This window comes from Harpia harpyja, chromosome 16, assembly GCF_026419915.1.
Source record: "Harpia harpyja isolate bHarHar1 chromosome 16, bHarHar1 primary haplotype, whole genome shotgun sequence".
In the NCBI taxonomy this organism is placed as follows: Eukaryota; Metazoa; Chordata; class Aves; order Accipitriformes; family Accipitridae; genus Harpia; species Harpia harpyja.
The window spans coordinates 4,490,000-4,509,311 of NC_068955.1; the positions used below are offsets into that span (position 1 = coordinate 4,490,000).

At 47.9% G+C, this 19,312-nt stretch overlaps 1 protein-coding gene across 4 annotated transcripts in view; it reads left to right on the plus strand.

Moving 5' to 3' along the window:
* Positions 1-11,481: 11,481 nt before the first annotated feature.
* Positions 11,482-19,312, plus strand: part of RPS6KA1 (ribosomal protein S6 kinase A1) — a 42,590-nt gene continuing 34,759 nt past the window's right edge. For 2 of the 4 annotated variants that reach the window (XM_052811239.1, XM_052811242.1), the window contains exons 1-2: positions 11,482-11,652; positions 18,630-18,674. In XM_052811239.1, the coding sequence (XP_052667199.1) occupies positions 11,590-11,652; positions 18,630-18,674 (108 nt within the window). In that variant the 5' untranslated portion in view covers positions 11,482-11,589. The remainder of the gene's footprint in view (positions 11,653-18,629; positions 18,675-19,312) is intronic. The other 2 variants (XM_052811241.1, XM_052811245.1) reach the window with 1 other exon arrangement.

Consider the following 19,312-nt stretch of genomic DNA (forward strand, 5'->3'; position numbering starts at 1 on the left):
TGGTCCTACAGGGGCTGCAGATGACCCAGGTGTGTAACGTCTTGTCGCTTCACCTTCCAAAGCACCTGCAGGTACTGGAAGACTTTGTATTTTGCTACTGGCTACTTAAACCCCAAACATTCTAGGTTTCCCCTTCTAAACAGATTTGATTGTGGGTTTCGTTTTATCTTACTGAATTATCCCACTGAGTTTACTTTTGGATTTTTAACAAATTTCCCTCCAGGCAACAGCTCTCCCCGGCTCTCAAGCTTGTTGGTCACTGTTGCTGTGCAGAGGTGAGGGTGTATGGCAGTCATGAAGGAAGAGAGGAGTTACTATTAGATTACTATTAATCTAGTTACACTAGATTACTATTTTAGCATTGCCCAGACAGGAGATTTTGTGTGCCTTTATTCTAATAAAGTGGTATCTCAGTGCTTATTGTTGACGGAAATAAGTGTTCTTTCAGTATAAGAACTGAATGTACATATATTAGGGGTTCTGAGTCTAGCCTGAGGACTGATTGTAAACTTAGGCAATTAAATTAGTTTTTCTCGTAATTTCCTTCTTACTGGAGATAATAGCAGAGATTGTTACTCTGTTGTGGGTGTTCGGTGAATAGGTTTTCTTGGACTGCAGCCTGGTTCAAGATGCCCAGGTTTCCCTGCCATACCATGATCAAATTAGCTTCTGTGTTGGCAAGCCCTGCAGAAATCAAGGAAGGAAAATTCCATTGATACCGAATTAATTTCTCTTGCAAAAAAATACCCGTGGTTTCAAAAGTAAGCTGGATGTGAGGCACATTGGCAGGGGCAGGCTGGATTTGGCAGCCTTATGGTACCTCCTTGCCACAGCCCAGTGGACTCGGGGATTTGTGCAGTGCTGTTTTATCTCATTAACCGCTTTGATTAACAGCCTGTTCCTTCCCTTCACCACACGGTGGTACCAGCAAACACAGAATCGTGCTTGGAAGCCAACAAATGGCAGGCAGCGTCCAAATGCAGCACAAGCTCCCGGTTAGCAAACTTGGGAGACTGGAGCCTGGTTTATCACAATCTAATGTGTGTTATTTGCTTTCAGAAAGCGGGAGAAGCGCTCCTGCAGCAGCCTCCATCGCCCTGCTCTTGTGCCACCTTTGGAGGATCAGCATTAGGCAAACGATAATCGCCTGAGCCGTGTGAGTCCCCTCCGAGGCTCTCTGATGTAGTTATACAATCACAGTATGTGAGTGCTTTCCAGTTTTTGTTATGCTTTTGCTTGAAATCCAGAGTGCTCAATTCATCATCAGTTTACAGGCATAGCTGACATCTCACAGGAACCTATCTGTGGCATAGCAAGCCTTTGAACTTAGGCTTCCCAAATTCTATTTTAAGAATCACTGGACCATTCCTTTTCTTCCTCAGGCAGTTATTGCAGCTGCTGTGGCACATGTCCTGAAAGTTTAAGCCTAAACTAGAGCTGCCGCTATCCATCTCGTCTGTCCTCAACTGGGGAAGGGATACTTTATCCTAAACCCAGATTTAAATAGGTATTGTATAAGCCTGGTCACTTTTAGGTTTGTTGGTACAAACTGCTTATATCAGAGTTGCTGAACCTTCAGCCTGAGATTACAGAATAAATCGTATTGTTCAAAGAAATAATACTTTATTGAAAAGCTTCCTGCGCTTTTTGTCGTGTCTCCTTTTGCTTTTGTATGCCGGTATTTGGAGCGCATATGCTTTTTCTCTACAAGCTAAATCTAGGAAATCGAATTGTAATATTTGTGCTGATTCACAATGCTCCTTAAAAGTCTAACCAGCGTGGTATTTCTGATGTTGTAAAACTCTGTGCTCAGTTTGCTAGCCAGCAACTTTTACCAGTGTTGCATCTGTTAAGTCTCACAGAATGCCATCCTATAACGTGTATTGGGGCTGAAGCAAAGCCATCAATTGCAGAGAGCTGTTTTTCCTTCACCTTTTACATTATGAAATACCTTAGTCATTGGGTTATCTCCTTCAAACACATGCTTTCCATGTTTACCTTTACCAAGGAGCGGTGTGTAAAGTTGGAAAGGAAGTGGCTGCTTCCCAGAGTTGGTGAGATAGCATGTGAAGCACTTGGCACCCTCATGATACTTCCTTGAAGTGGATGCAAAACAGAAAGATGAGCTCCTGGTAAGCCAAACTCATTCCTTTTCTTCAGTTCTCAGTACCTGTTTGGGGCAGGGATTTATGCATTTATTGGATGAAGAGGGCAAAACACCACTCAGAATTACAGGGAAAAGGCAGAAGGCAGAGAATTCCAGTCACAAGTATAAATGCTGTGGCATGAAGATGTAGCAAACATTGAAACCAAATGTTCCAGGGACATCTGAGTGTGCACTGTACTGAAAAATATGATGTAGATTTTATTCACATGTCTCCATTAAACAGGCCCTGTCATCATGCCCTGCTAGTTCCTAGATAACAAACCTACAGTGATTATTCAGTGATTAGCAAAATGAGCAGACCAGGATTCTTATCCATTTGCGTGGAACGCTTTGGGAGTTTGGTTTATTGATTAACTCAGTAAATGAACAATTTCTATCATCAAAGCAAGGATAAGCCAGCCTTAAGCTGAGCTTATGGTTTGTGTTTGGGGAGGAAAACAATAGGCTGGCTCAGCCCAGAACTGGGAATGCTGATAGACCCTTTCCTCCTGTCATTCACCGAGCTGGTGGGGCTGGCAGCCCCACAGCCACCTGAGCGAGCCTACTGGTTGGACTGAAGTGTACTGGCCCCAGCTAGGTTATGTTCTATACAGTGCCTGGCTTGGACACATGAGTAAACAGATTGTTTAAGATAAACTACCCCAATGTCATCCCAAGGTCCTTATCACGTGCTGTGTGCTCGACACTGTGTTTGTGCATTCGCTGCCTTTGTGCACCCGAGCGGTGAGAAGTGCAATGATTTATTTTTTTGAAATCAAAGGCATTGGGTTCCTGCCCGGTATGAAGAAACGGTGTCTGAGCAGGTAGCTCATTACACAACCAGACGTAGGTGAAGACAGAACTGTGGCTTCTTTGCACTTGTGTGCAGCTACCCAGCAGCAGTTCCCATGCATGGTTGCCTTATGTAAGTCTTCGTGCAATACCGGGCTTTCCTCGCAAGAGGGATTCTTCCAGCATCGCCACCTCACCCACACTCGGGTTCTGCAGATTTTTTTGCATTTCAGACACAGTCCCCATCTTACACTGGGAGGAAAATGACTCGATTTTCCCCCTGACTGGTGCTAAGAACTGCAGGACCATAAGGGGTAACTAACCGATACTCCGGGTAGGCTGGTTTACCCTGTTCTTTATCCAGACTGGTTTGCTTGCTGACATAACCCTTTCACTTTACTGAACAATTAATTTCTAAGGCCATAGTGATGATATATAAACCCATCTGTTTCTGTCTGTATAGTGATGATATTTAAACCCATCCATTTCTGCCTGTATCTTCCTCTTCCGAAACACTTCTGGCACGAGCCTGCCTGCTGCCAGAAGTGAGCTGGTGATCTTATAGAACGGACATTTATCCGTTGGCAATTGACTCCCATATTAATTTCCAAGGAGCTGGCAAACAGCTGCCAAAAAAACTGTTTTCCATCTCTATTGATCAATATTACCTTTCAGCAACTCTATGGTGTTACTCAGTGTTAACAGCTAATAGCACTATGTTTCTTGTACTATTCTAAGGACTGTAGCATACCCCAGAGTCCTTATATTTGAGAGAAGACTTCTGAGTTAAATAACGTTACCTCAGACGTTATTTGTTATCCATTTCCAACACACTGACCCTATTGCCACCATACCTTACCCTGGGCTGCTGCCACAGGACATTCATCTCCAACGTTATGTTAGTGGCTTATTAGGTTGAGGGGGAAAATGATTCTGTGCAGACTGCAAACAGAAAAATAAGACAGCAGGTCTGGCCAGGTCTTGCTGAAACCAGGGTGTGAGCAAATATCTGATTTCCCACAGGAAAAGGGTGAAAAGAGTCGTTGCGTACCATGCAAGTCTCATTTTTGCTGTCACTGAAGTCAGCGGCAAAACTCAAATCAGCTTCCAGAGTTGGAAGCTTTTAAAACGCTCACTGCCTCCGGCAAAACCTTTATTGATATAAAGCAGCATGCACTGAAGCTTTTATCTATCCATTGGGTGACAAAATACCCGTTGCATCAAGTTTTTACTTTGTAAATTACTGTTACTCCGTGGCTGGAGACGCACGTGCGAGCAAAGCAGAGGCGAGTGAGACGGGAGGTCCCACTGCCTGCCCCACCGATGGTGAGGATGTGTCCCTTGAGCGCTCTAGGGGCTGGAGGTTTTTCTGTGCATTGAGTAGTCTTTGATTTAATTTTTTTATATGCTTATTTTATGAATTCTTGAATATGAATGTTGGGACACATTTCTCTATAAAAGATATTTAGTCCCCAGTGGTAAGACTTTACTGTCTGAGCAACACTACTCTCCCCTCTTTACAGTGACAGAGGAAAGACACAGCCGCAGTGTAACAGAGATGGCTTTTGATCACACGGGTGCCCACAAAGTTAGCGGAAGAAAGATAAAAGTAAGCTTCTTGCTTTTGATCTTTGAAATTATCTTTTCTGAGCAATTCTGGAGTATGACAATGAAATGAGTGCAGCACACAAGAATCAGGCGGGCGGATTTTTAGCCTGCTAATGGAAAACCCTTTGGGCTGAACTTTGAATGCCTATATGGCCGCTAGAGAATAATTCTGAAAGGGATTTTTCTAGTTAAGGATCAAATGGTTCCTCCCTCATCAGCAGAGGTGTAAGTACTCTAGGTAAACTCACCGAGAAATGCACCAACCCTCTCCTCAGAGAGCCAGAAAAGGCCCATCTGGACAGTCCTTACATTGCTAATATAAACCACAAGTGCCTCTTTTGGAAAGAAGAATGTCTAAAGAGCAGTCTCCAAGCTCCCTTCCTTTACTCATCGTGAAGGTGAGAAGAGGAGAAGAGCAATTTAAATAGTCAAGCAGCAAAGTACCAACCTTGTATTTCTGCACCATTTTACAGTGTGCTGTAAGACATGCAACACTGCAAAATATCTAAGACCTTTGCCAACTCCAGAATCTGGTGGGGGTTTTTTAATGCTGATAAGGGTCGGATAGATTTTCTTTTGCCAGGTAATCGGATTTCTGACATCCCTGAACTTCTTGTGCCTTTTGTTCACTCCCCAACAAGGAAACCATTGAGCACCGTGTAGATGTATCTGCTACCTGACCATGCAAGCCAGCTGAGTCATATCTGTGCTGCTGCGCTGCCTTAAGCAGTTTGTAAAATACAAAAAACAAATGTTATTAGAAGAGAAGTTGGAGACCTGCTTCTCTGTCCCTAAATGATGAAGGCACCTCTTTCCCACACCTCTCTCAAAAATCATGCTTGTATTATTCTCTTCCTATGTGATACAATTGGTCATTAGGCCAAAATAGTCCCAGTCAGGATCATTTCTCATATTTTGGAAGTTTATTTCTCTGGTTATTTTTGGGATGTGGCTTTTCAATGCTGGATGTGTGCAACAGTCTCTGTTTTGTAGAGGACTGAGAAGTAAAATACTGCCAGTCATGAGTATATAAGTCTTAAACAAATCAGAAATAAAGTTTGGTTTTTTCCCCCCTAAGGAAAATAGTTTACTGGGGTCTTTAGGCTTCTTATCAGGATTTCTGAAATTCACTTCCAATTTTGAAATGGTTTCTTTCTTTTTTTTTTTTTTACTTGGAATGATGGTGTCCCAAACTGTGGAATGGGGCAATGAGGAACAGGTATTTGTGTGTGCCCTCTATTAAGCAGGACGAGACTTGTTCAGTTGCATGATGTAGGCTTGAGACTGCGAACACTGGAATGACATTTTCCTCTTGCTGGAGCTGGGTTTCTGTTGAAATGTGCTTTTGTTTGCCCCTACCTTGTCTGGAGAAACTGGGACCTGTGTGCTCTGTAAGTAGCACAAAACTGAGGACATCTATTCATATCCACTTAAAAGCTTCATCACTTGTTTACAAGTTCTTAAACCTAAAAGAACCATAAAACCCAACTGTACTTAGCACTGTTGTTTACTCAGCTTTCTCCCTGGCTGGGGGACAGTGAAAACAGGCCTGGCAGTTTCACTTCTGTTTACAGTTTCTAATAGTTTTCTCTTTCATGTTATCACTCCCTCGCATAGTGCTACACTGAAATAAACTACAAACATATCTGTGTGCTAATTAAAAACAAAATTTGCTGGATAACTCGCTCTAAATAACTTACCACCTGGGCTGCAAACCTGCTTTAAAAATTAAAATTAAAAATAAAGCAACTGCTTGTATTTTATATGGGGCTTTTTCAGGTGTAGTTTGAGCCACACTTGACCTCTCGTTTTCCTGTGAAACAGGGAGCTGAAGTCACTGGAGCCTGCAAAGTTCTGCCCGGGTGTGTGTGTGCTAAGGCAACGGCAAGCGCGTGCAGCCGGCAGAGTCCAAGTCTGTAGCAGCTTGTCATGAATCCAAAAGGCTGAGCCAGAGCAAAGGCTGTGCTGAATGGGCTGTGAAAACAGCTCCTCTGAGGTCCTAGGAAATAGCCAAAGGTTAGGACAGAACCAAATGCAATTGGGCAGAGCATGATCAGAGTCACATATTTTGAATACCGAAAAAGCAAGTCACCTCCCACTCTCTCCTCAGATGATGTTAAGAGATGTCTAGGTTTGAAACGGATGATTTTCTCCTTTTGTTTGGATGTCAAGGGTTGTGTCCTGTATAAGAACAGGAGCAGACCACCATTCGTTTATTCGCATCCAGGAAAGGGAAGGTAACGGATACAGGAGACCGGCAGCGATTGTATCCATGACAACCAGCAGATATGGCCTCGCTGCCTCGGCGGATCGTTCCCCATCGCCTCCCCTGCCTTCCCAGGGCACATCCTGGCTCCAACAGGTCCCTCTCCTCAAGGCACCTCTTGGCTGCAGTTCAGTGTTCCTGAGAGATAGGTGCAAAATTCACAAATTAAGCGAGTTTCCTGAAGCCAACAGCTTAATCAATTCTGCTAGCAGGACTCTTCCCTGGCTTGAGCTGTGTGTGCTTCAGCCAGGGGCTCCCTGGGAGATGTTTCAGAAGATCCGGTCCATGGAGGGACAGCATGGTTTACAGTAATACCACGTAGAAGCAGGCTGGGCTTAGCAGACTGATAGTTTGCAGAACCAGCTGGCAAAATGCAATATATTCCGCAAAAGAAAGGGTTTCGGATATGCTAGGCACCTTCAAAAATGCAGGTTAGCTGAGCAAGGTGGAATGATGCTCACCTTTGCAGGAAGTATCAGCAGAGGTTAAAGGTGCTTGTTCTACAAATAAGCCTTCAGTCTGCACAAACCTCTTGCAGGGGAATGAGAGCTGCCTGGGCTCTGCTCCCCGAGTAGCTCTTCATCCTACTGCCTGCTGTGGTGTAGTTTCTGCATTCCGACTGCTGCCTGGACCTGCCTTGGAAAACGCTGGCATTTGAGGCAGCTGCAATCGCAAGACGGTGCTAAGGAATGGAAAGAAATCTGTCAGAAAAGCAAAAAGCAATTCTGCTGTTAAACACAAAGTTTCTCATTTCCGGGGCCCCTGCTTTGTATCTTCAATGTGATGTTTGTACCACGCTAAGGAAAAATGTGTCCCTGGGATCAAAACAAGGTGATCTATCATCTCTTCCTTCATAGCGGCAAAACAAAGCAGAAGAGGCAAGGAAATGAGATCGTGAATTGAGAGCTGGGGATTAGAAGACAGGACGCGGAGTTCAACTTCTGCCCTGACAACCTATTGAAAACATGACTCAGTTTCCCTATTAGTACAGTGGGGATAACAATGAACTACGGAACTGATTAGTCAATCTTAAAATTACAAAGAGAGTTGCTGCAAGCTCTAATTAAACGACTGTCTTAGCGTAAACACAAAGCGGATTACACGAGTCTGTAAATTGTAGCAGGCATTTGGGACTCAGCCTTGCGAGTTCTCGTGCCTGTAAGCTTTCTGCATTTCCTTATATGTGTAAAAGCAGTGTAGCATGAAGCAGGCAGTTAATAAGAGATGCTCCCTGGCTTCAGTAAAAAGAAAGGATATGGTGAGCCGTGGGAGCACTGGGTTACTGTCTGGTTAGGTGGAGAATCACTTGGGCAGCTTTTGGAATAATGAGGAAAAATTGGATCTGGTAATGTGGATAAGGACCAGTCTCGATACATCTGCTTTGGAAGTGCTTCTTTGGGGATAACTGGCTTAACAAATGTTGTCAGCCTCTCTGAAAAAGAAAACATTATACACCAAAAGCCAGCCAGCTGCAGAGGCAAAAATATCTACAATTGTATTTGAGGAGGATTTGATGTTTTTAAAACCAAAGTAAAACCGCAGCATTTTGAATTTTCAGCAAATGCAATGCTGACAAAAGGGCCATCCAGCTGATTTGGAGTCTGTTTACTATAGCAGCAGCTCTCCCCAGCCTGCAACCGTCTCAGAAAAATGCCAGTATATATATTTTAATCACTGTACTTAGCCGTGATGCCCACCCAAACAGCAGGCTCTGCTGTTCAACTCCAAAGAACACATTTTGTACCCTGCTTTCAGGATAGGAGCTGCTTTTTCTAGCTGTTCTTTGACTAGGAAATAAACCCTGGGGGAGACCACTGCCTCATTTCTCTTACTCAAACATCCTGCCCTGGACTTAGCAGCAATCTGGTGTGGCACATTTCACGTTCTGTTAATCAACTACGATTCAGCATTATCTGGTGCAGGAATCGAGGGAAGGTCAGTCTGATAACAGATAGCTTCTATCAGAAGATAGCTGGCTTCTCTTTGGGTGCTGGAGCTGGGGATTGAGAGACTTTAGCTGGCCAAGCCAGCATTGCTGCTGAATTGCTGTGGTATTGCCTAGGCTTTTTGGGGGGGGGTGTTAGTATAATTTTGAGGATACTGTAGAGCTACCTCAGCAAAATCCTCTCCTATCCTTTAATAAAAGTAGCTGCAGAATTGCAGGGAATAATAATAATGCACAAGTCATTTGTGGTCTCCCCAATATCTTTAATTTGCTGTTTTATTAAATGAAGTGGGCAGGATAATTTGGTAGTTTTATTTAGGTGCAGTGGTACCCATGGGTTTAGAGCCGTCTTTTTCTTCCAGTCTAAAGAAGTCATTGCTCCATAAAGCTCCATAATTTCTGTCTTTTGTCAAGTTCACGGTCAGCCTGCCTGTCTTTCTGCTGTGAAATATGAAGGACTTTCTGCATCTCAATAGACCTGCCAGGGGACGGAAGCAGCGGCGGTTCCTGTCCCCCTTTCTTCACTGAATTGCAATAGGCCTTGCTCTGCCTTTCAAACAGTTCCTCTGGATATCGTCCATTAACTTTCACTGAGACCTTGAAAATGAAGACTTGCTTTTCTGCTGGTTACTGTACCACCCTAGAATTTTTGAAGTGTTGAAAAGTAATTTATTTTATTTTTAACTTTTTTTTCTTACTGTTTATAATAACAGTCGGGATGTTGGAGTCAGAAATTTCCCAGGAGTTAATGACCAGCCTGGCTGAGATTACCTGCTCAAGCTGCTGCAGGTAACTGCTCAGCACCTGATCCTGCCTGACTTCCATGCGTAACCCTCCTTGGAAGTTGGGAGGCATTCAGTGGGTCACCTAATGGGAAATGGCCTTTGTGCCTGCCATTATGGCTTAAACATTCCCTGTGGGCTTCTCACCCGGGTGGGAAGCTCCAGGTGCACCAGGATGTGATGTCCAAAGGTTGGATTCACGGGGCCTGGTGGTAAAGCATGGCAGGTCCCCAAGTAATGTCTCATTTTGTTCTCCTTCCAGAAAGGATGCAGAGAGCACTGTCCTACCCTCACCCGCCTCTGCATTCCTGCCCCAGACCTGTCTGACACGCACGCGGGGCAGAAGGAAAGGGAGATGCGTTTTGCAAACAAATGAAGAAGGTAAACGGGATGCTGGTACTGATATCATCGCGTTATTGATGCCATATAAAGCAGGTTGCAGCAGCTGGAGGATGAATGCAACCAGACGGCATGCCGTGTACCGGGCAATAAGGGGAAAATATGGATAGCTTTAGAGCTGAATGAATAACTTTCCACAAGATCTGCTTCAGCTTGCTCCAACAGTAAGTGATATGAGTTTAATTGGCTATAACAGGACTTCACTTAGTACCAGTTGGGTAGATTTGTGTTATTTAATGCCTTCATCTGGGGCTCCAACACTTATGGCACAGAGGGGGGCTCTGAGCACAGGTCTTAGAGACAGCAGTTCCCAGGCTTGGCTCAAACACTTACTGTCAGCGTGGGAATCTTCTACACTCGATTCCCCCACATGCAAAAAAGGTGACAGCTCTAGCCTAAATCACAAGCAGGTCCTGATGATGACTTACAGATTAGCTTCAGGTGCTGTGAAGATTAGCTGGAATTTTTCAGAGTGCTGGGCTCTGTCCTAATTCACCTTTTTTGGAGTTCGCTGCCTTCTCTGAACAGGTTAAGGGCTGTACAGCCCTGGCTTCCAGGGACAGCTGCCCTCAGAATGCAAAACCCCAGCTGCGTATGCTTTTACTTAGGCTCATTAAATATTTCCAGCCACACCTTGATGAAGTCAACCCTTAGCGATGCACCCTTTCAAAAAGATTTTTTTTTTTTTTAACAAATAATTTTATAATGAAACATGAAAACATGGTGCTTTGGGGTTTGGTAAAATGTGAGCAGAAGAAAACTTTTTCCTATTTGAGAAACCCAGCAGGTGAGAATAGCCATGAATTATGAACACTTGTGCTTAAGGCACCTTTGCTCTGAGGCTCTCCAAACGCTGTAGAAAGGTGGGTATGGTTTTTTATCCATGTTTTGTAGGGAAGGTGGCGGAGGGGGGGAGCACTGCAGGTGGTGATGAGCAGTGACTCATTGCACATCTCAAACTTGGAATCCGGATTTCCCAGAGCAGTTTCCTGCTTTAAGCAGCAATATCTGAATCGTGTCACCGAGTTTATCCTCACCACCTCTTTTTCTGGTGATGCTACACAGCGTTGTGCGTACAGTGAAACAGCTGGACACTCCTAGAGGAAAAAAAAAAAAAATCTTTCCAAGGCACAGAAGAGTGGGACGTTGGGTGCCGGGTATTTTTCAGTAGATGCTTTCTGTTCAGGCGTTCTCAGTGCCTTGAGGATTCCCTTGCTGGACACGAGCGAGCAGTACCCTCCCAACAATTTTAAACTCTCTTTGCTTCCAAAATCTATCAGGGCAAAATGCCCAGGGAAGGGTGCAGCTGGCAGGGAACAGCTCATCCCCGAGCACCCCTGCCCACCCCCCCACCCCCCCGGAAGGATGCATGTAGCATCCACGCACACCTCCTCATCTTCCTCCCCCATTAAACCCACCACAAACTGGGAGAATTCCTCGCCGGATCCCTCCAGCCGAAGGGAACCCCGAGACCCCCTCCCACCCCGCAGCTGAGTGGGCGGGGCCTCCCAGCCCCGCCCCGCCTGGCCCCGCCCCCGCCCCGCCCCGCCGCTCCCGGCCCGGCCCGGCCCGGGGAGCCGGTGCCCAGCGCGGGTCTCCGCTCCGAGCCCGAACCCGAACCGGAGCCCCTCGGGGCGGCCCCGCCGGCAGCATGCCGCTCGCCCAGTTGGCCGAGCCCTGGCCCAACATGGAGCTGGTGCATCTGGACACGGAGGTGAGCCGGGGGCGGCGAGGGGGGGGGAAAGCACCGGCCCTTCCCGGGGGGGAGGCGGGGAGGGGGGGCGGCACGGAGGTTCCCCCCCCCCCCGCCTCCGCCGCCTCCCCGGGGGTCTCCACCGAACAAAGAAGCGCCCGGCCCGGCTTCCCCGCCCCGCCCGGTGGGACCCTCCCGGCTGCGGGGACCCCCGCCCCGTTCGCTTCCCCCGGGTTTGGGGGGGGGGGGGCTGGTGGGGGTTTGGAGGCCCCCGGTGTGTGTGGGGGGGTCGCAGCCCGCCGGAGGTACGCGGTGCCGGGGGCGGCTGCCGGCTGCTCCGGGGCTCGGTGCGTGTGCGGTGGGGCACCGGGGGCTTCCCGGCTCCGCTGCTGCCCTTGAGGGCTTTGGTTATTTGGGGAGCGTGAGCAGCGTGCGCCTAAATCCCTTCCCAGACCTAGAGGAAAACGGCCCCCGCTGAAGGCCCGGGGAATAAATATCTTGGATTTTGGTCTTTTTCCCGCAAGCTTCTTCACTATCCGCCGCCCCAGCTGCTCTCGCAGGCCTGTGTTGCAAACTCCGGTCGTGGTCCTGTGTCACTTTGCTGGATGTCTGCTCTCCCTTCCTGCTTTGCTCTTTTCCTTCTAATTAAAACCTCTGAGGCAGATGTGCAGGACGGTGCACAGCATCTGTCCACATCTGCAGGCTTGCATCACAGCCATTTCAGAATAAAGGGGACAGCTTGTAGCAGTTTTCACCCGTTGCAGAGCAGCCAGCTGAGGCACTGTATCGTGGCACTCTTTAGTTAAACATCTTCTCATCCAAACTGGAACTAGCAGCATTCCTGGAGAAACCAGAGGGATGGTGGGGATTTTGTCCCAGGCGCTTTACTCAGACTTGGTGCTTTCCCATCATTTTGGCTGGGTTCGATGCTGTCACACTCCTCTATCCTGCCGAGGGATGTCGCGACGGTGAATCAGTCAGATTTACTCATTCTTATTTAAATTGCCTCTTAAGAGATCTCTGTTTGGAGTGGAGGCAGCGTTTCACCACTGCTGCGATGACAGCGGGGAGGTCTGCTGGCAATCAGAGGTGAGGTTGCTTCGTTTTCATCGGCCAGATACGGCACGGCTTCTCCTAGAGACCCCCCATGCGGGTGGAACGCTGTGCTGAGGGTTCGTCTGTGCGGACAGCTGGCACGAAGGTGCGGTGGGCTAAGAGCATCTGCTCTGAAGCATTGCTCGAGTCACGAGGGTGGGTTTGTGCTCGAAGGTGGGAGACGAGGGAAGTCCTGCGGCGACTCGATCGCGATTCCTGAAACCACATCGTGCGCCCAGAGCCAGGGTGTAGGTTATTGCTGCGAGACAGGGCTTTTTGGTTGCGTTTTCTCTCTTCCTAAGTAGGAAGATAGCCTGAAAAGCCGGAAAACACAACTAGACTCGTCATGGGAGGAAACTAATGCCAGTGCCCGGGGCAGTGAATGCCGTGGGCGAGATTCATTTACTCCTTAATCCCAGGTCTCCCAGGTGCCAGGCAGGCGCTGTGTCAGCATCACGGGATCTCTTCTGAGTGGAAACGGCCAGGAGGGTCCGGTGTATTTGTCAGCCCGAGTCAGCTGCAAAGATCATGGCAGCAGCAAGGACTGTTTTCCCCATTGCATTAGTAACGGGTGTATTCATTGTAAACTGAAACTGGACGGCCTGCCTCTGGCTTCTGAGCTATCCCATTCCCCCATCTCACCTTGGCCAGAGCTCTAGGTCAGGGTCAGGAGCTGCCTGCAGGTGATATTTCTGCAGATTAGTCTTTTTACGTCTTAAGATCACAAGCGGGACATTAGCAATTTACCTCCCTTTGTTTTAAGGTGAGCAAGTATGTGCGCTCGATTCCAGTGAGGAAAATAATATGGGCGTTCTTCACCTCCAAACCTGATGTGAGGTTGCTTCGTTTTCATCGGCCAGATACAGCACGGCTTCTCCTAGAGACCCCCCCGCCGTGCGGGTGGGGTGCTGTGCCGAGGGTCCGCCTGTGCTGCGGGTGTCAAGCAGCTCGCACGAAGGTGCGGTGGGCTAAGAGCATCTGCTCTGAAGCATCGCTTGAGTCACGAGGATGGGTTTGTGCTCGAAGGTGGGAGACGAAGGAAGTCCTGCGGCGACTTGATCGCGATTCCTGAAACCACATCGTACGCCTGGAGCCAGGGTGTAGGTTATTGCCTGGGCCCGACGTTAGAGCGTTCCCTGAGATCCAGCAGCGTATCTGCGGAGAGGGACTTGGGCTTGGGGGGAGTTTTGCACCTTGAGGCTAAAATCACCAAGGGTAGGGGCCCAAGGAGAAAGTTTTCACCACTCCTGGGCAAGGTGGCACCACTGAGAAACCGAGGAGACTTTTCTGGAATGCCAGTTACGTAAATTGCCCTGGGATCGCTGCCATCCACGTTAGAAACGGCTTCCTCCAACCTTTGCTTTCTGAGTCATGGAGCAGAGGTGCTGTCACCACACTGGTGGAGGCATCAGTCCTATTGTTAAGGGATTTGGGTTTTTTCCGCTGGGCTCTGGGAGTGTTGGCTGTCTGCTGCTGGAGATGGGTCACGGCTGGTGCCCCTCGTCCTGGCCCACCGGAGCTCAGCCTGGAGCTGTGCCGTGGAAATGCATGGGAGTGGGTGGCAGTGGGAGCTGGAACTGATCCCTTGCAGGAGACAAGTCCCTCTGTCCTGGGGACTGAGCTAGCTTCGTAATACTTTTTCCTTTTTTTTTTTTTTTTCCCCCTCCCTGTTCTCTCTGCTGCTTATATTATTCAGAATATTGCTTATGTAGTAGAAAAACTGGGCTGGGGCAGAGTACAAGCGATAGAGAGTGGAGTTGAATGACTTCATCACCATAGCGATGGAAACTGTCATCAAGGCTATGCTTTTCTTTAAACTCTTGTTACACAAACATACAGCAACACAACTGACGTGGGATTACACCAAACCCAACCTTCAAGCTAATTATTTTTGCCTGTATATGTGTATCATCCTTTATTGAGCAGGAGGTATTCATGAATAACTATCTTTTTCAAGCATCTTCAGTGAACAATGCATAAAACAATGATCAAAAGATAGGGGAGGAAGCCGAGCAACTGTGGTCTCTGATGTGCCTTGTGTATAGACTCCTCAGTCTGCTTGGGCTACGTGAGTTCTTTTGGAGATCTTTATTTTTGCAGAATCATTTCCTTTCTCTGAACTGCAATAGGCAAGATTCATAAATTCCACTTAATAATAGTACTACTACTACTACTAATAATAAAAAAATGCCTTGTTCTTGTGTCAAACTAGCAGAAGCTCTGGGGTGAAGGGTTTGTTCCCCCACTCCTTTCTGCCTGAATGCTTCACGGTTCATCCAAGTTGGGTGAAAGAGCATCTCTGGGTACCTGGTACCCTTGTTGTGTTGTGTATAGGCATCTCAAAAGTGACCAGTCAAAACCTAGAGGTCCAGAAATAGCAGCAGGCTGCTTTCCTAAGCAGAGCTGTCAATAATCTGGGATGACTTGTGCTGATGGTGCTAACTACAGAGCGCAGCCCTTGATGGCAGCAGGAGTGGGCACGGTCTCACACGGTCCTGCCAGGGGTGCGACTCGTCCTGCGTGCAGATCAGAGCAGCACCGGCCTGTTCTGTAAATTGCTCCCTGTGCTGCGGATTATGTGGAATTAAAGGGATTTAAAATGCAAGATGTCCTAAGATAAATATCTCTCAAGTTCAGCCAGGCTGGCAGTTGTGTAACTGAATGCACTTGTTTTCCAATATACTTTTCTGCGTGCTATTAAGAAAACTTATTAGAGCAGCGTGTGTGCAGAAGGGTTTTTGCGTTACCTCTCGGGCAGTTTTTGCTGTCGCTCGCCCAGAGGTGCCCTCGCTGCCAGGCTGCCGCTCCACGTGCCCATCAGATTAGCTCTGTAATCCCCGTTTCCATTCGCCCCAGAGCAGTGCTGGCTGGAAAGCTGCAGGGACAGGCTGCTGGCCCCCAGTGAGGCTCGTGTCGCTGCCTTCTTGGTAGCCCAAGCCCTGCTCTGCCACCAGTCTGCATCAGCTCCTTGCTGCCCTGGGCACCCAAGGGAAGGAGCTGTGCCTCCCTCCTGCAGCAGGTATTGCTTGGTTACTGCCTGCGGGGAGATCTTTGGGGTTGCTCTCGGAGTAGGACATTCAGGAGGCTCCTTTCCAACCCTGAGAACAATGTGCTGGAAAAGGGTATCTGGCACGGAGACAAACACACATGCACTTGCTAACACACTGCGCGTGGTATGCAGGGGGAGTGCAGAAATAAAGCATTTTAAAGAGACAAATGTCAAACCAAGAAACCCACAAACTATTTCAGCTCTACTTACGACGCAATGAATGGCTGTATTTTATCTCGGGAGGTGATGAGTCTGTAGCTGTGAGTGTGTTTCCATCTTCGATGCTTACAAATGGCTCTTGAATTCCATATGAGGGAATAAGGACTGGGTTTGCTCTGGGGTAGAAGGAAAGCTCTTGGCTCTAAATACTGCAGTTCTCTCCTTATACATCTGCCTTACGTCAGCTTGAGAAAGTGACTGGTTCATCAGAAGCTTCATCCCTCTACAACCATGGACCGACGTGCCCAGGAAACCTCCCTGGCACGGACACTGTTCTCTTTCCTTCCGCATCCCTTCCACCCCCAGGTAGGATGGATTTCTGTCAACAACAGCATGTAGGACAAGTGTTCCTCGGGGTAGGGAGCTGATGAAACACAGCAGTCTGGCAGGTCCGGAGGTAGCCCCCGGTGTCTCCTGGCTTATCCTTGAAGCTGAAGGGTTGGACAGACCCTGCACTCACTCACCGTGTGCTGGTCTTCCCAGGGGAATAAAAGAGCTTGTCCTACGCATCAACTCACCCCTCTCCTGACACGTGCCTTGTAGATCTGTTCTCCAGATCATGAGCCAGGCACTGCTTCCCTCTGTGCAACATGGAAATTCTGCTTCTTAAGCTGTTTTAGACATAAACAGCCCTCCCTGAGCTATGGTTTGGATCAGCAGCAAGTTAGGAATTGTTGATCAGTGACAGCTGAGCCAGTAAACATAAGCATGTTTCCAAGTCTGGTTATCTTGAGCACAGTGTCCCCCCCCCCTCTATGTGGAGGCTATACATAAACACAAAATCTTACTTCACTTCTTAGCTATTCTTTGTGCTAATGGTACCAAGAGCTCCGTGTAAACATCAGGGCAACGTTCCTCTGGAAGAACTTGGCTTGCGTGGTGGTGCTATTGCTTTTTTTCAGTCATTGGCTGAAAATACTTAGGAACTTAAGCCCAGTTTAAGTTGGTACTGAGGTGAGTTACGGAGCTCCGAGGGGATCCGTATGAATGGAAATATTGCAGGGCCAGGGTCAGGCCGAGAGGCAGGTGGTCTTCTCCCCAGCTGGAGCGGTGGAACTCCACGTTGTGGTAGGACTAAGGTGCTCTGAGCTGCTGCAGGTAGCACGGCTGGGCCGAGGTGGGAGTGGAGAGACCTAAATATGAAGATATATGGAGACTCTGGACTATAGTCTGTGGATTTGAAGTACCTGAAAACTAAACTTGTGCTTAAATTTAGCTCTTTAGCGTTACATCTTTTATTGTGAGCTAGCCGCCAGCAGGTAGCCAAGCGGTTTAAAACCAGCAGTGATGACCTCCTATGGGAAGCAGAAGAGTGTGAACCTGGAAGCACCCAGTCAATGTTGTAGAAAGCGAGTGCACATTAGAGTGAGGTTTTCTCAGCGGCCCCAAAGCTCTCTCAAGATCAACAATTCCAAGTTTTTCTTTGTATTAAAAGGAAGTAAGTTAAATTTGGCCCAAGAGGGAGAAGGGGATAGTGTAGTTCTAAGACAGATGTCAGGGTGATGTCTTCTTGCTTCTCCAGGGAAGGAGCTAGCTTTGTTTCTGTTAGATTCCTGAAAGGCTCTAAAACCCAGGCATTTAACTAACAATCTGAGGCTGAAGTACAGTTGCATTGCAACTCTTCTCTTGGACCATAACATCTGAAGAGGAGTGAATAAATTTGCCTTGTTCTTTCAAAGAAAGAGAGGAATTCCATGATTTTTGGAGAGACTGAGACTGTAGTGCAAATAGATGTCAAAGCAAAATCTTCTTGCCCTTGTTTTTCTTCACAGTCTGCAGAAAACCTTTTGTACGCACTTATCCTGCTCTGAGTATCTGTGTCTAAGTAAATCCCACCCGCTGCTGCTCCCACTGGCTTCTCCAGCCATGGTGCTGTGCTGAACCCGATAATGTCTCTGGTTCAGTGCCGAGCGTGACCGGCTGATGCTACTCCAGGCGGTTCACGTCACCTGCTGTGACTTTGGACAGAGCTCCAGCAGCAGAAGCTGGACTTGCAGGCTAGAGGTGGCCTGGAGCCAAGCAGGTGGTGCAGATTTCCTGCAGCGGTATCAGCTGTGATAGGGTAATAAATAACTGATAAATGTTCATGTTAAAGCCAATGTCACAGTAAAATGGCTGTTAACTGCACTCTAGCACTGCTTTCCCATCTTCACCTGATCTTCCCTGCTTGATTCTTCCAGTAGTCCCGGAGAAACAGTGGAGTGGGTAGCCACAACGTGGGTGCAGGAGGTGGGACGGTGCAACCACAGGGCTGCGTCTCTAGAGCAGTTTCTGCAGCACGTGGTGCCGAGGGTGGGAATCCCGCACCCACCACCCTGGGGATCCACGCCTGAGGAGTGCAGGGGGGGCGTTTGCCCCACAAGTGATGGTCGGTATATAAGCAGATTTCATCTGCAGGGAGCATGGAGAGTCTTTGAACAAGAGATTTTTTTTTCCAAACAACTTTTTTTCCTTAGTAGAAAGTGTCCCCTCGGTGTATGGGGAGTGTTCAGCTGTCTTGTACCGTGTCTGAAAGTGGCATCCTCCCTTGTTTGTCCTGCATGAAGGGCTCTCAAAGCCAACAGCCTTTGTAAGGGGGTGTAAGGAGCGGTCCCATGCCTGGCGTGTGCTAATGGCAGGTTCTCTTCCTTTGCAGAATGGGCAGGCTGCTCCAGAAGAAGGTGGGAATCCTCCAGCCAAGGTAAAAATGCTCTGGGGTTACGTCTTTAAGTCATCCCTCTGAGCTGCGTGTGGGGTGTGAGCTGACTTGGTGAATGGGTTGGGGACACCTATTTTTAAAGCCTGTAAGCTGCTGCTTTGTAATCTGGATGAGTGCATGTGGGAGTGTAAGGGTCTGGAGTAGGGGAAGAGAAAAGATAAACCCTCTTTCATCCTGTCCCTTTTGTCAGCCAAACGTATCTGGAAAAGTTTCCCAAACGGCTACTACCTCAGTCCAGCACGCAGGAGATGGACTGGAGGCTGTAGCAGAGGGCTAGAAGTGAGAATCCCTGCAGTGTTCCAGTGCCATGTTTACACCTTTCTCTATGTTGTGATCTTGACAGGTGGGATGAGAAATACAAGAGTATTTGATGGTTTTGGCACAGCTGCCCTTGCTGAGCGCCTGGTATCTGCTTATTCTCTTGCCTTGGTGGGGCTGGGAGAAGCTCCACTTTGGTCGAGTTGCCCTCTGTGTTCCCATTAACATCAGGTGGGAATGGTAGGGGGAACTGAGCTGCTGTCTTCCATGTTTTGGGCAAGGGTCTTAATCTGCTAGACCTTCTTCAGACACCTAAAGCTCTCCAAGTACGAGACTGAGGACCGATGTTGTTAGCACGGGTA